General features: G+C 47.3%; 1 protein-coding gene across 3 annotated transcripts in view; it reads left to right on the top strand.

The window, feature by feature from the left end:
* Window positions 1–13,998, top strand: part of galnt18b (UDP-N-acetyl-alpha-D-galactosamine:polypeptide N-acetylgalactosaminyltransferase 18b) — a 453,243-nt gene extending 439,245 nt beyond the window's left edge. Inside the window, exon 11 of one of the 3 annotated variants that reach the window (XM_072466166.1) lies at window positions 12,350–13,998. In XM_072466166.1, coding sequence (XP_072322267.1) covers window positions 12,350–12,499 — 150 coding nt within the window. In that variant the 3' untranslated portion in view covers window positions 12,500–13,998. Of the gene's footprint in view, window positions 1–7,867; window positions 8,639–12,349 lie in introns of those variants that run through there. The other 2 variants (XM_072466165.1, XM_072466164.1) reach the window with 2 other exon arrangements.
* Window positions 13,999–15,413: the final 1,415 nt, after the last annotated feature.

Raw genomic sequence — 15,413 nt, 5'->3', positions numbered from 1 at the left:
TCGTGGTGGCCAGGACCCAAAATGGCGGCGCCTGCGGGTCGCACATGGGGCGCTGGGGGGGTTGGGGAGCGTTAGGAACACGCAGGACTCCCTCTTCTCTGGGGACAGCGGTGGCCGGGACCCAAAGTGGTTGCGCCGGCGGGTCATACATGGGGCGCGGGGGTGGGGTTGAGGAGCGTTAGAGACGCGCAGAACTCCCTCTTCTCCGGGGAGAGCGGTGGTCGGGACCCAAAGTGGTTGCGCCTGCGGGTCGTACGTGGGGCGCTGGGGGGGTTGGGGAGCGTAAAAGGCGTGCAGGGCTCCTTGTTCTTCTGGGACAGCGGCGACCTCCCGGGACCGGCACACCGCCGCGAAATGGCCCTTTTTCCCGCAGCTCTTACAGATCGCTGCGCGGGCCGGGCAGCGCTGCCGGGGGTGTTTCGCCTGGCCGCAGAAATAGCAGCGGGCTCCCCCGGTGCGACTTGGCGTTTGAACCGCGCAAGCCTGTGGGGTGTCCGGGGGGGGGGGGTTTGTCGCGACGGGTGCGTACGGACCCAATGGGCTGCCGCGCGGTCGGGGCTGTAGGCACGGGCGTTTCACGTGGCCACGTCCAGGGAGGCTGCTAGGGCCCGTGCCTCTGAGAGTCCTAGCGACTCTTTTTCTAAAAGTCTTTGGCGGATTTGGGAGGAGTTCATACCTGCCACAAAAGCATCACGCTTTAACATGTCCGTGTGTTCATTTGCGTTCACCGGCGGGCAGCTGCAGGCCCATCCCAAAATTAGTAGCGCGGCGTAGAATTCATCTATCGATTCTCCGGGACTTTGCCGTCTCGTTGCGAGTTGATAGCGAGCGTAGATCTGGTTTACTGGGCGAACATAGAGACTTTTTAGTGCTGCGAACGCCGTCTGGAAATCCTCTGCGTCTTCGATGAGAGAGAAAATCTCCGTGCTTAACCTCGAGTGCAGGACCTGTAGTTTTTGGTCTTCTGTGACCCGGCCGGGGGCCGTTCTGAAGTAGGCCTCGAAACACGTCTGCCAGTGCTTGAAAGCTGCTGCTGTGTTCACTGCGTGGGGGCTGATCCTCAGGCATTCCGGGATGATCCTGAGCTCCATAGTCCTTTAGTCACGCTTAATAAATTGTAGCGCACAAAGACTCCGAGAGACGAATAGAGTGAAGTCGATGAGGCTTTATTAAGCGTGACTGTTCCCCCGCAGTTCAGTAGTAGACTGCCTGCGGGGGAGGACTTCTGGTTCTTATACTCCGCCTTTAGGGCGGAGCTAGAGGTCAACGGCCAACCAGGACCCCGGATCTGTCAGCCAATGACATCACGGCTTCACAGTCCCACATGACCCCTAATGCATACTACCACACGCACAAAGACTCCGAGAGACGAATAGCGTGAAGTCGATGAGGCTTTATTAAGCGTGACTGTTCCCCCGCAGTTCAGTAGTAGACTGGCCTGCGGGGGAGGACTTCTGGTTCTTCTCCTCCGCCTTCAGGGCGGAGCTAGAGGTCAATGGCCAACCAGGACCCGGGATCTGTCAGCCAATGACATCACGGCTTCACAGTCCCACATGACCCCTAATGCATACTACCACACCCCTTAAATGTCACTATCGTCCCTGCTTCCACCAGCTCTTCCGGCAGCGAGTTCCAAGCACCCACTACCCTCTGTGTAAAAAACTTGCCTCGTACATCTACTCTAAACCTTGTCCCTCGCACCTTAAACCTATGCCCCCTAGTAATTGACCCCTCTACCCTGGGAAAATCTTTCAGTTGTTATCATTGTTGAAGTTGTTATATAAATGCATGTCATTATTGATTTTTTTAAAATAATGATCGGGTAAAAATGGAGATGTTATTTCTTCCGGAGGGAAATCTGGAAAATTGCTCCTGGAGGCTGTCATGATATTCAAGTGAACATCACAGCACATACACACATACATAGTGATGGACAGATCAACAGACCAATTAGCACACACAACACGACAGCCAATCACAGACAAGAGCATACACAGTACAAAACAAGGAACACGACACTTCCTGGGCGGTCCAGCAGGAGACGGCTCAGGGCAAGGACCTCCAAGCCAGACACTCAGACAGTCACCAAGTGCTGAGTACCAGAGTTTGTTATATAAATAGTTAAAAGAAATAAAACTGCGTTGTACCAATCGCAACCGTGTTGGTTCGTCTGTGACTCAGAGTACCCAACACATCAGAGGCCTATTTTCCTCCTTTCCTCCAATCAAATATTGGGAAGAGTGAGACAATTGTTTTTCATCCCCGTTCCACCTCAGGTCCCAGTTAGTGCCTCCATCCATCTCCTGCCAACAGTCTGAGACTTGGGCAGTCTGTTTGCAAACTTGGTGTCACATTAACATTGAAAGAGAAATCTGAACTCCCAGTAATCAACTGGCAGAACTGCTCCACAGGATTTCACGTTTTAACCAAAAACAAACTTTATTGTGTGTTTATATAAATTAAATTAAACAGAGCACGTGCTACTTATTCAACATTATTCATTTATAAAGACTTAAGCTATAAACTCAGTACTTATTACTTTCCTCATATCCCCCAAGAGTTCCCTTTTTTCAACAAATTCATTCATGGGATGTGGGAGTCGCTGGTTAAACCAGCAATTATAACCCATCCCTAATTACCCTTGAACTGGTTGGCTTGCTAGGCCATTTCAGAGGGCATTTAAGAGTTAACTACATTGCTGTGGTTCTGGAGTCACATGTAGGCCAGACCAGGTGAGGATGGCAGATTTCCTTCCCATGAGTGAACCAGATGGGGTTTCCCAACAATGGTTTTGCGGTCATCATTAGATTTTTAATTCCATATTATATTTTATTGGATTAATATTTCACCATATGCCTTGGTGGGATTCAAACCCAATTCCCTAGAACAGTACCCTGGGTCTCTGGATTCCTAATCCAATGACAATACCACTATGCTATCGCCTCCCCCAAGAATTTTAAGGTTCGTCCATTTCTTCTCTGACCAGCTCATGTTATACCTCAGGAGTCCATTTTAATTTCATCTCATGTTCTCAACCTGGCACTGTTGTAGCCTGAGGTAATACGTTCAGGCAGTGTTAAATCACAATGGTGATTTATTTAACAAAGAAAGAGTTTTATATTACAAATCAACACAACTCCAACACTGAACTAATTCCCTCGACCCCCAGGCTTACGCTGATGAACCCACAGTTCCGGGTCAGTGCCATGGCACCCGATAGGCTCAGGTTCGCACATTCCATCCCCATAGGCTCCGAGCGGGTCAGGTGGCCAGCGAAAGATCGCCCCTTAAAGGGGCCACGCTACCACAGGAACTTAACCTCCCAGATCTCTTTCTCTGTCTGCAGGGCTTCCATTGCCAATCTCTTTGATTGGATTTACCAGGCAGATCTGACTATTTTCCTGTTTAGCGCTTTCTGCATTGTGACTCCAGATCTGGAACACCCTGATTCCCAGTCATAGAATAATAGAAAAGTTACAGCATAGAAGGAGGCCATTTGGCCCATCTTGTCCATGCCAGTCCGAGGACGCCAAGGACACCCAGGTGCCCTTTCTTATCCCACCTTCCTGCACCCGGTCCATAACCCAGTAGCTTACAGCAAGTAAGGTGCCGATTCCAGGTACCTTTTAAAAGAGTTTAGGGTCTCTGTCTCCACCACCAACTTGGGCAGCGAATTCCAGACTCCCACTACTCTCTGCATAAAAAAGTTTTTCTTTATGACCCCGCTACACCTTCTGCCACTTATCTTGAATCTATGTCCCCTGGTTCTAGAATTCTACACCAGGGGAAACAATTTTATCCTGTCTCTTTCCCTCATAATTTTGTCCACCACAATTACGTCACCCCTCAGCCTTCTTTGTTCCAAGGAAAATAACCCCAACCTATCCAATCTCTCCTCATAGCCATACTTTTTGAGCCCTGGCAACATTTTTATAAACCTCATCTGCACTCTCTCCAGAGCAATAACATCCTTCCTGTGATGTGGCGATGGCTCCTATGCTCCTGGTTCTGGCTGCTGGCAGATATATAACTGATTTCTAATAGCCTTCCAAGCTGAGCCTGCTGACTGCTTTCTGCCACAAGGTCTTTTACTGATTAAAACATTGTTCCTCACGATGTGGGCATCGCTAACGAGGCTCGCATTTATTGCATGCTCCTAATTGCCCTTGACCACCTTTTTGAACCATTGCACTCCGTGTGGTGTTGATACTGTAGGCTTTATGAAGAAGTGCTGTTAGGAAGTGATTTTCATGATTTTGACCCCACCGCAGTGAAGGAATGGCGTTATGTTCCAAGTCAGGATGGCGTGTTGCTTAAGGCGGTGATGTTTCTTTGCATTTGTTCCTTGTCCTTCTAGGTGGTAGAGGTTGCAAGTTGTTTCCTCTAGGTTCAAGCTAGGCAAATCTTCCAGCTTCGTTCCCCTATACAAATTCCAGATGAGCTTAAGCTGCCATTTCCGTCAGTATTTTTTCTGCTTAAGTTATAGGCCTGACTAATATTTATCTCCTTTTGCTTCCTCGACTCTGAGCTGCAGCCTACACCAGAACAAACCTGCAACTACTTTCTGTGAGAAACACCCACAATAAAGTAAAACAAATGATCTTCCTAACCCCCACAGCCCATCTCCATAACAATACGGCATAGGGATGTTCCAACAAAATGTAAATGATTTATTTTTAACTTCAACACAAGTCTTTGATTCTGTAATAATCCCATTTCTGCCGATAAACTGTCCACAAGCCTGCTGACTCCCACAGCTATCTTGACTACAACTCTTCACCCCCCACATCCTATAAGGATTCCATCCCATTTTCTCATTTCCATCACTTCATCTGTTCCGATGGTGCCACTTTCCAAAGCGATGTTGCTGACTTGTCTGGCTTCTTCCTTAATCGTGGTTTCCCAGCCACTGTGGTTTACAGGGCTCTCAACCGTGTCTGACTCATCTCCTGCACCTCTATTCTCACCCCTTCCCCTCCCTTCCAGAACCAGGGTCCCTCTTGTCCTAATTTTTCACTCCATCATCCTCAGCATTCAAATGAGCATCTTTCGCTAGTTCTGCCATCTCCAGCATGATTCCACCACCCAACAAATCTTCCCCTCACTTCTCCCTGTCAGCATTCCACAGGGACCGTTCCCTTCGAAATAACCTGGTCCACTCCTCCATCACCCCCAACTCTCCACCCTCTTCGCTTGGCGCCTTCCCATGTAATCACAGAAGGTGTAACACCTGTCCCTTTATCTCCTCCCTGCTCACCATCCCAGAGTCTAAACATTCTTTTCAAGTGAGGCAGCGCTTCACGTGCACCTCCTTCAATTGCATTCATTGCTCCCAATGCGGCCTACTCTACATTGGAGAGACTAAACATAGACTGGGTGGTGCTTTGCAGAACACCTTCAGCACGGTAGCACAAGAGGCTATCACTGTGGCTTCACAGCATCAGGGTCCCAGGTTTGATTCCTGGCTTGGGTCACTGTCTGTGCGGAGTCTGCACATTCTCCCCGTGTGTGTGTGGGATTCCTCCGGGTACTCCGATTTCCTCCCACAGTCCAAAGACGTGCAGATTAGGTGGATTGGCCATGATAAATTGCCCTTAGTGACCAAAATGGTTAGGAGGGGTTATTGGGTTACGGGGATAGGGTGGAAGTGAGGGCTTAAGTGGGTCGGTGCAGACTCGATGGGCCGAATGGTCTCCTTCTGCACTGTATGTTCTATGTTCTATGTTTGTTCCGTCCGTAAGCAGGACCGAGACCTTCCTGTTGCCATTTCACAACCCTGCTCTCATGTCCACATGCCTGTCCTTGGCCTCCTGCAGTGTTCCAGTGAAGCCCAGTGCAAACTGTAGGAATAGCACCTCGTCTTCCGAGTAGGCACATCACAGCCTTCCAGACTTTAAAAAAATATCTTTTTATTCAACATTTCAATTTCACACATAACAATAAAACAATAACCGAAAAACCCAAAACCATCCCCCCCTCCCCAAACACCCTGAAAAGAAAAAGTCCCCTGCCTAACTCCCTCCTCCCCCTACCCAGCAACTAACGGTAACCTGCTCTTTAAAGTACAGAATAAGCGGTTGCCATCTCGGGTAGAACCCCTCAATTGCCCCCCACATGGTATACTTGACTTTCTCGAGGTATAAAGACTCCAAAAGATACTCCAGCCAGGCAGCACGGTGGCAAAGTGGTTAGCACTGCTGCCTCACAGTGCCGAGGACCCGGGTTCTGCCCGTATGGAGTTTGCACATTCTCCCCGTGTCCGCGTGGGCCTCACCCCCACAAACCAAAGATGTGCCGGGTAGGTGGATTGGCCACGCTTATTTGCCCCTTAATAAATAAAATGTGATTCAAGATCTCCCAACCATACTGAGGCACTGGGCAGCGAAGCTGACCTTCATCCCATCAGTACCCTAGGTATTAGCACGCGAGGGGCTGGTTGAGCACAGTGGGCTAAACAGCTGGCGTGTAATGCAGAACAAGGCCAGCAGCGCGGGTTCAATTCCCGTACCGGCCTTCCCGAATAGGCGCCGGAATGTGGCGACTAGGGGCTTTTCACAGTAACTTCTTTGAAGCCTACTTGTGACAATAAGTGATTATTATTACTATTACCCCACCTTTCAGCAATCAGCGAGGCGAAGGCCAGAACATCAGCCTCCTCCCCTGCCTGCAGCTCCGGCAGGTCTGACATCCCAAATATGGCCCTGAAGGGATAGGGCTCCTGTTCAATTTGCAGAATCGCTGACGTGGTGCTAAAGAAGGAGACCCAGAACCTCACGAGCTTAGGACACGACCAGAACATGTGCACATAGTTACCTGGACACCTCCCACAATGTTCACACTTAACCCGCAAGGTGTAGCATTCACCCTCCGCTTTGCCTCGCACCACGCCCTGTCCTCCAACTCCAACCCCAACACCTCCCACTCGGCCTTAACCCCTCCATCGTTACTGCAGGGGCGGATCTACTATGAAACTAATGAAGCTTAAGCTTCAGGGCCCCTAATCCCGGAGGGGCCCCAGAAGCGACTTTAGTCCACATTGCTTAAAAAGTTTGAACTTATTGCAGAGTTCGACCCATTTTTACATGAACATCTCGAGAAATGTAAAAATGAAAAGTAAATGCTACTTACCTATCCAAACCCGTGTATGAAGAATTGATAGAAATCATGGGAAAACATGTGCAAGATGAAATTGTGAATCAAATCAACAACATAGAGACCAAATACTACTCTATTATTGTTGACTTTACGCCTGACCTGACACATGTTGACCAGCTGGTAATTGTGGCTCGATACTGCTATAATGGAAAACCCTGTGAGAGATTTTTAACATTTTTACCGATAGAAAACCATTCATCCACGACCTTGTTCAATAAAATACAACAAGTCCTGGGGGAACATAAGCTTTCACTTGAAAATATCCGTGGTCAGTCCTACGATAAATCATTTAACATGAAGGGCTCGGAGAAAGGGCTGCAAGCACTCTTTAAAAACATTAACAGGTACGCAGACTATGTACCATGTGCAGCCCATTCACTTAACCTTGTTGGAGAACAGGCAGTGTCTACTGTACCTGAAGTTGTTGACTATTTTGGCATTTTGCAGGAGCTGTATGTTTTCTTTTCTGGATCTCCATGAAGATGGGGGATTTTAAACACACAGGGCAATCTACATTTTTCTCTAATGAGCTTAAGTGTAACTAGATGGTCTGCACACCATGAAGTAGTCCGGGCAATTAAAAATGGATATATGGGTATTTTACAAACTCTCAAACATATTTTTGAAGACTCAGAAGAGAAGCCTGAATGTAAATGAGATGCAAATAATTTATACCACGAGTTGGTAAATCTGGAATATGCTATTTTAACAGTCATTTGGGAAGAAGTGCTGGAGCGTTTCAACAAAACAAGTAAGAAACTCCAAACCCCTGGTTTTGATGTATTTGAAGGTTATCTTCTGCTATCATCTTTACTTTCGTTTGTTAAAGAACTCAGAGAAAATTCAGCCGATAGGATTGCACACTACGAATCAGACGCAAGAGGTTTGTGTGAAGATATCACCTCAAGTTATTCTGATGCTTCCAAACCCATTGTTACAAGGAAATATTCAGATGGAACAAGTGGTATTGCTTCTTTGAGAGGAGCTGACAAATTTAGGATAGAAGTTCTATATCAACTCTATGACGGCTTGATAATCCAGTTACGCAAGAGGATTGACCCATATGAGCAGATTGCGAAAAGGTTCAAGTTCCTCTCAGAATTGGTGAACAATTCTGAAATCGATGAGGACAGTATTAAACTTATAATATCGTATTACAAAGATGATATTGACCACAAATTAGTAAACGAGTGTTATCAGTTCAAAGAATATTTGCACCTTAGGAAATCCCAGAACGCAGAAGAAAACACGCCATCTAAAATGCAATGCGCAGAAGTTCTTCAGCTTATTTGTGAGCAACACCTAATTGAAGTGTACTTAAGCTTAAGGTGTACTTGACAATGCCTATCACGAGTTGTGAAGCAGAAAGGAATTTTTCAAAGCTATCCTTTATAAAGAATAAATTTCGGTCTACCCTGACTGAAGAGCGCTTAAATTCTTTATGCATATTGTCTCTAGAAAATGACATTGCAAGGAAACTCTCATATGACAAAACTGTACGTGAATATGTTACTAGAAAAAACAGAAAAAAGAGTATTTTGTAAAATATGCTTCATGTAGTATGTATTCTCATAGGTGTCTAAAATAAAAGATGATATTGACTGTGGTCTTTTCTATGTTTTACTTCATCATTCTATGATGCATCATGCATGTATATAACATTTCCCTAATTTTCATCCCCCCATAACTCGAAAACTATAAGACATAGGAATTTTTTATTCACAACAGTGACTTTGACATGCGAGATAATCCAGTACAGCAATTTTAATCAAAATCTGAGATGTAGTGGTTAAATTTTTTAAAAATGAGTGGTGATCTGTTGTGGAACAACCCCATTGAAGAAGATAACAGTGGTTACCCAGACCTCGTTGCTGGTTGCGAAGGGGCCCCCATAACAGTTCAAGCTTCAGGGCCCCAAAAATGTAGGTTCTCCACTGGTCCACTGCCATAATCCTTCCATAAATCCTCGAGGTCTTCCCCTCCTCCATCCCTTTCCAGTAACGAGGGCAGCGGCACCACAGGGAATGTCGGAAAGATCTTTTTCACAATATGGCGGACATGTAGATCCAACTGCGAAAGCCCAAATTTTTCCGTCGACTCCAAGCTCGCAAATCACCCCTCCAAAAGCAAATCCCTCTTTCCTTCCACGTCCTTCCTCCTCCCGCCCCCTAACCCTGATGTCCATCCTCTCTGGCTCTAACATAATGGTTCATACAAATCGGTGCCAGCTTTGATACTGCCCCAATTTAAAGTGCTGCCAAAATTGTTTCCATATCTTCAATGGTGGGTGTGCTGAATATTTCCTTGGAGAAGATGGAAGCGAGACCGTCACTAATGCCCTCAATGCCTACCCCCTACATGAACCCGACTCCATACAGTCTCAGGATCCCTAGCAACTTCGCATTCGCCTACCAATAATAATATATCAAGCTCGGCAATGCCAAGCACCCTGACTGCCGGTCCCTCTGAAGGACAATCTGCTGAATCCTAGCTACTTTACCCGCCCAAATAAAGGACAAAATCAATCTCTCAATTCCCCCAAAGACGAATTTCAGCAGAATAAACGGCAAACACTGGTACAAAAACAGAAATTATGGTAAAACGATCATCTACACCGATTGAATTCTGCCTGCCAAGGACAGAGGGAGACTATCCCACGTCTGTATCTCAGGCTTGTCCCTACTCACCAAGCTCGTATGATTCAACTTACGAAACCGGGCCCAATCCCAAGCTACCTGCACCCCCAAATACCACAAATAAGAACTCATTAAACAATATGACAACATCGCAGATTGGCTCTCCTCCCTGGCACAGTGGCCAGAAAACATTCAATTTTATCCCAATTCAATTTGTATCCTGAAAAAGTCCCAAAATGCTTCAACAGCACCATGATATCACCAATCGTGGGGATTGTCATAATATGCACCCATGCACATCATGAGGTAAAAACAGGCAATGACAGACACCCAGGTTAGCCAATCAACATACAGGAAAGAACACAACCAATCACCAGACAGAACACCAGGGGGGGGCTTCCAACTATAAAACGCACGAGGCATCAGCACTCCGCCTCTTTCCACTGGTGACAACTGTAGTGACAGTCAGGGAGTATATATCAGCCAGCACCTTCTACACGTGGATCAGAGCTAGCCTGGTCCAGTAAGAGTTAGTACACTTAGAGTAGTAGAGTGTCAACCCACAGCCAGCTGTGTGCATTGTCACAGAAGTTCAATAAATCGTATTGAACCAACGCCTACGTTTGGTGTATGCTTTACAGTTCATCTGCATCCAGTTGCAGTCCGTGTTATCCCAGGGTGAATAACACAACAGGGATTGGGTCCGTCTCATACAAAAGACGATCGTCAGTGTACAAGGACACAGTGTTCCAATCCCACCCCCCCCCCCCCGCCCCCCCCCGGCCAATTAGCCCCCTCCATCTATCCGAGGCCCTCAGGACAATGGCCAAAGGCTCTACTGCAAATAGAAACAAGAGGGGGGGACGACATAGGGCACCCTTGCCTCATTCACCTGTACAACTGAAAATATCTCAAACTCATTATTTGTACGGACACTAGCCTTAGGTGCCTTATGTAACAACCGAACCCACGGCACAAATTTAGGCCCTATTCCAAACTGTCCCAGCAACACAAACAAATATCCCCATTCTACCATATCAAAAGCCTTCTCAGCAGCCAACACCACAATTACTTCCTGTTCCCTCCATTCCAACAGAGACAACACCACATCTAACAGCTGCCGCACATTAGATGACAAACACCTGCCCTTCACAAACCTCGTCCGATCCTCCCCAATAACCTGAGAGACATTCCTCCAAACTCAGCGCTAACACCTTGGCTAAAATCTTAGCAACTATATTTAATAAGGAAATCGGGTGGTACGACCCACACTCCCCCGGGTCCTTCTCCTTTCTTAACAGACGCCAGATGGACGCTTGCATCATTTTCTCTGGAAAAGACCCCCCGCAGTACTGAATCCTCAAGCATCTCCACCAGTAATAGTACCATCCTTCGGCTTTGGCTGCAGTGACCACTGAGCTCTATCGAATCTGCAGATTCTGCCGCTGTGATCTGTCCTCCAGGTCTTTGACTTTGGCTCTCAGCCCTTTGTTGCTCCTCCACTCTCCGCAGCTCCTCACCCATCGGGATGAGCTGGTTACTGTGCCGCGACAATGCCTCCTCCACCACTTCAACACCTCTCCTTGCTCCCGCACCGCCATCAACATCTTTCCCAGAGTCTCCTTTATCGGGGCCAGCGTATCATCCACCAACTCCTTGAGCGAGGCCATCATCTCCTTCCGATGCCTGTCAAAATGTTTGGCGAACTGCCGCTCAAGCTCCACCGCCATCACCTCAGCCAGCTTGTCCACTGTAATGAGTGCAGGCCCCACCCAGCGAGCTTGCTCCCACCATCTTTCCTCCCACAGAACTCTGCGCCAAACCCAAGCTCTCAGGAGGACCAGTGCTCGCAAGTTTTTGCCACGTATTCTTCTGGGTTTTTGAGATCCTTTAGTTGCCACAACTTTTCTAGAGATCAATCATATAAAATGTTCCCCCCAAATCTGGGTGAAAAGGAGCCACCCAATGTGAAAGCACTTAACCTTGAGTAAATAACGTGAAATTGACAGTATAGATCAGAGAGCCAGAGCTGTAAATCAAGCAGTGTTTTCTCTGGAGCTCAGGGGCGGGATTCTCCGCCGGCAGGATTTTCCGTTTTGCCAGCGCCCGGGGGTTTCCTGACGGCCTGGGGTTGCCCCACAATGGGAAACCCCATTGATCGGCCGGTGTAGAAATGTGGCACGGCGAGGCGGAGAATCCAGCCCCAGGTATTTCAGCAAGCTAATGGATTTTGGGGCTCTCAGGCAAGTCTCATTATGTATTCTTTGCTGAAACTTTTCCTGACTCCCAAACAAGGATGATAATTCAGCCCATTATCTTCTTATGTGGCTTAGTGTCATTCTTAGTTTTATAATTCTCCCGGGAAGCACCTTGGGATGTTTCATTATGTTAAAGGCACTATGTAAATATAGGTTGTTGCTTTTTCACCAGTATGTCAGGAGACCAGCTTCCTGCAATTATCATCTGCCCCACCCTCCCTAATGTCAGATGCTCAAGCATTCATATTGCGCGATTGAATTTTGAGGCCATACTGTTTTCATCTTGTTTATGTTTCTTAGGGTGGTTCGATACAGAACAGAAAATCAAAGAGGTGCCTGGAGCTTCAAGGAAGTCCCGAGAATGAGTTTGGGTTCCAACTTTTACTTCAGAAGTGCACTGGCCAGCGATGGACCATCTCTAATGTCTTAAAGAAGATCACGTCTCAGTGAACCTCCGTCCCCTACCATCCCATCCTTGCTCTTTCTGTGCTACTGTGTAGCACGTTTTGCAAAGTCCTGCTGTAATTATCTTTTGTGCCTCAGACTTGTGTGTGGGTGAAGAGGATTTTTTTTTGCAATAGAGGATGAAGTTGTACATGATTTACTAGGAGCTGTTTGTCAGGATGGATGAAACTAGAATCAAAATAACTAAATATTTTCCATATGAAAATAGACACATGACAGATGTACTATATTTACAATGGCTGTCTTGTTACAATGTTATGATGTAAAACATGTGCTATAATGGAGGTGAGCAAATAGTTTGAGGAAAGAACCCATTTATCCAATCAGTAATATCTAGGCCGGTAACACCTAAGCTCTGGAGTGTCATACCCAGGGGGAGTTAACTAAAAGATACACAGGGACACTGCCCCCTCTCCACCCCAGATGTCTCCCTGTAAGAATTGAGATGGTATTGCCCAGGAAGTTCAAACTTTCAGACTTCTCCAGGCCAATTGCCCTGCGATGCATACCCTACAAAGCCCCAAATTAAATCACAAACTTGGGATGAGTCTGATGGTCTTACAGCAAAAGTTACTCAGAAACAATTTGAAGAATTAAAGCCATTTCTAGGGCGGCACAGTGGCATAGTGGTTAGCACTGCTGCCTCACGGCGCTGAGGACCCGGGTCACTGTCCGTGTGGAGTTTGCACATTCTCCCCATGTCTGCATGGGTCTCACCCCCACAGCCCGAAGATGTGCAAGGTAGGTGGATTGACCATGCTGAATTGCCCCTGAATTGGAAAAAAAATAATTGGGTACTCTAAATTTAAAAAAAACACTTCTGATATCCCGGTCACTGTTGTACTGGCCCACCCTGACAACCCCTCTGCACACCCACACACCCCTCCCCCTCCGACTCACCCAATAGATTCCTTGACTACCTGCCTGAATAACTCCCTCCCTCCCAGGCCACCTCCCCCTTCCTGCCGATACCCTGACTACACCTGCCCAGCCTCCACTACCATGCAACCCCTGGATTATTCACCCAACTTTCCCCCGCTTTGACTATCATCACACACTTGACTACACCTCCCTCCCTGCTGCCCCACTGACCACCCTCCCACTCACCACCTGACCCCCACACTAACCACCTCCACTCACCACCTGACCCCCACACTAACCACCTCCACTCACCACCTGACCCCCCACACTAACCACCCCCACACTAACCACCTCCACCCACCACCTGACCCCCACACTAACCACCCCCACACTAACCACCTCCACTCACCACCTGACCCCCACACTAACCACTTCCACTCACCACCTGACCTCCACACTAACCACCCCCGCACTAATTACCTCCACTCACCACCTGACCCCAGCACTGACTACCCAATCCCATTGCCTACCCAACCCCCCCCCCCCACTGACCTCATCACTAATCACCCCCCCACACATACTGAGCACCACCACCCTCTGATCACCCTACCACCCACCCGCCCTACCCTCAATCTTTCCCAATTAATTTACACACTTGCCTTCACCCTGGCTTCTTAGAGTGGCTGGATCTGGAGTGGAGTGGCAATCTGACTGTGAGTACCACTCCACGGGAGTTACAGCCTGCACCTCAATAAAACCCATGTAGGTGTAAAACCAGTTTCTGGACAATAATATTCTTTGCTGTTTTGGTTTGTGTTGGATTGCATCGAAAATGTTCCAACCGATCTTCTCAAAGTTTGGAAGGAACGTCATGAATTGGATGGCCAGGTTTAATGCAAGAGGCCATTGAACAGGGAGTGAGCCTGGGTTGCGATGGAAGAGTGTACATTCACACACACTGGGCAATCTATTGTGGCCTTGCCATGATAGACCACCCATTAAAAAGTAATGGGTGAAGTTTGTGGGAAAATTGGAAATTCGCTGCTCCCAAGCTACCGTCGGAATCCTGTGCTCAGTCGGAGGCATTCTCTTTGAATGTGGCTAACCGTTTGGAATGTCGGATCATTCAATTCATCCAATAACTGCTGTAATACCCCAACATGAGATCCTACACTGACATTGTAAATAAAGTTACCTGGCTGCTCCGGTTTCTTCCCACAGTCCAAAGATGCACAGGTTGGGTGGATTGGCCATGCTAAATGCGCGGGGTTACGGGGATAGGGTGAGGAGTGCTCTTTCGGAGGATTGGTACAGATTTGATGGTCCAGATGGCCTCCTTATCCACTGTAGGGAATCCATGGAAAATTCATTGTAAGAAACAACTAGATGCAGCACCAGGGAGGGTCGGGTCGTCCCAGATAGGTGGATTTAGATGGGCTGAATGGCTTTCCTCATTCATCGGTGATCTTATGAAACGCCCATTGGTGCCACCACTCATTCTTGTTGAAGAAACAAAATCAAGCCTTGCCCATGTGACGAACTAGCATGTAAACAGTTGTGGCTGAAAACGAACAATTGGTCACTGGGATTGCGATTGCCATTTTGGGGATCATTGGAATGAGATCCAATTATTACCTATTATTATTATATTTACTTCAAAACCCCATTCAGTCCATTCGGACTATACAGGTGTTTATGCTCCAGTCGAGACTCTTCCCACCCACCCCATCAGTATATCTTTCCATTCCTCTCTCCCGCATGTGTTTATTGAGCTTCCCTTTAAATGTCCCTCTATTATTCACCTCAAACCCTCGCTGAGGTAGCGGGTTCCACATTCTCACTCTCTCTGGGTAAAGAGATTTTTCCTGAATTCCTTATCAAATTTCCAGGAAATCAGATTTACAGGAAATCAAAGATACATGTGTTAAAGGAACATCTGTGATAATGGGTGACTTTAATCTTCATATAGATTGAGTTAGCTAAATTAGTCACAGTACAATAGGGGAGAAATTTCCCAAGTGTGTATGGGATGGTTTTC

Source organism: Scyliorhinus torazame, chromosome 10 (genome assembly GCF_047496885.1).
Source record: "Scyliorhinus torazame isolate Kashiwa2021f chromosome 10, sScyTor2.1, whole genome shotgun sequence".
NCBI classification, from domain to species: domain Eukaryota; kingdom Metazoa; phylum Chordata; class Chondrichthyes; order Carcharhiniformes; family Scyliorhinidae; genus Scyliorhinus; species Scyliorhinus torazame.
Note: the sequence above shows the minus strand (reverse complement) of the source record. Positions and strands in the feature narration are given on the sequence as shown.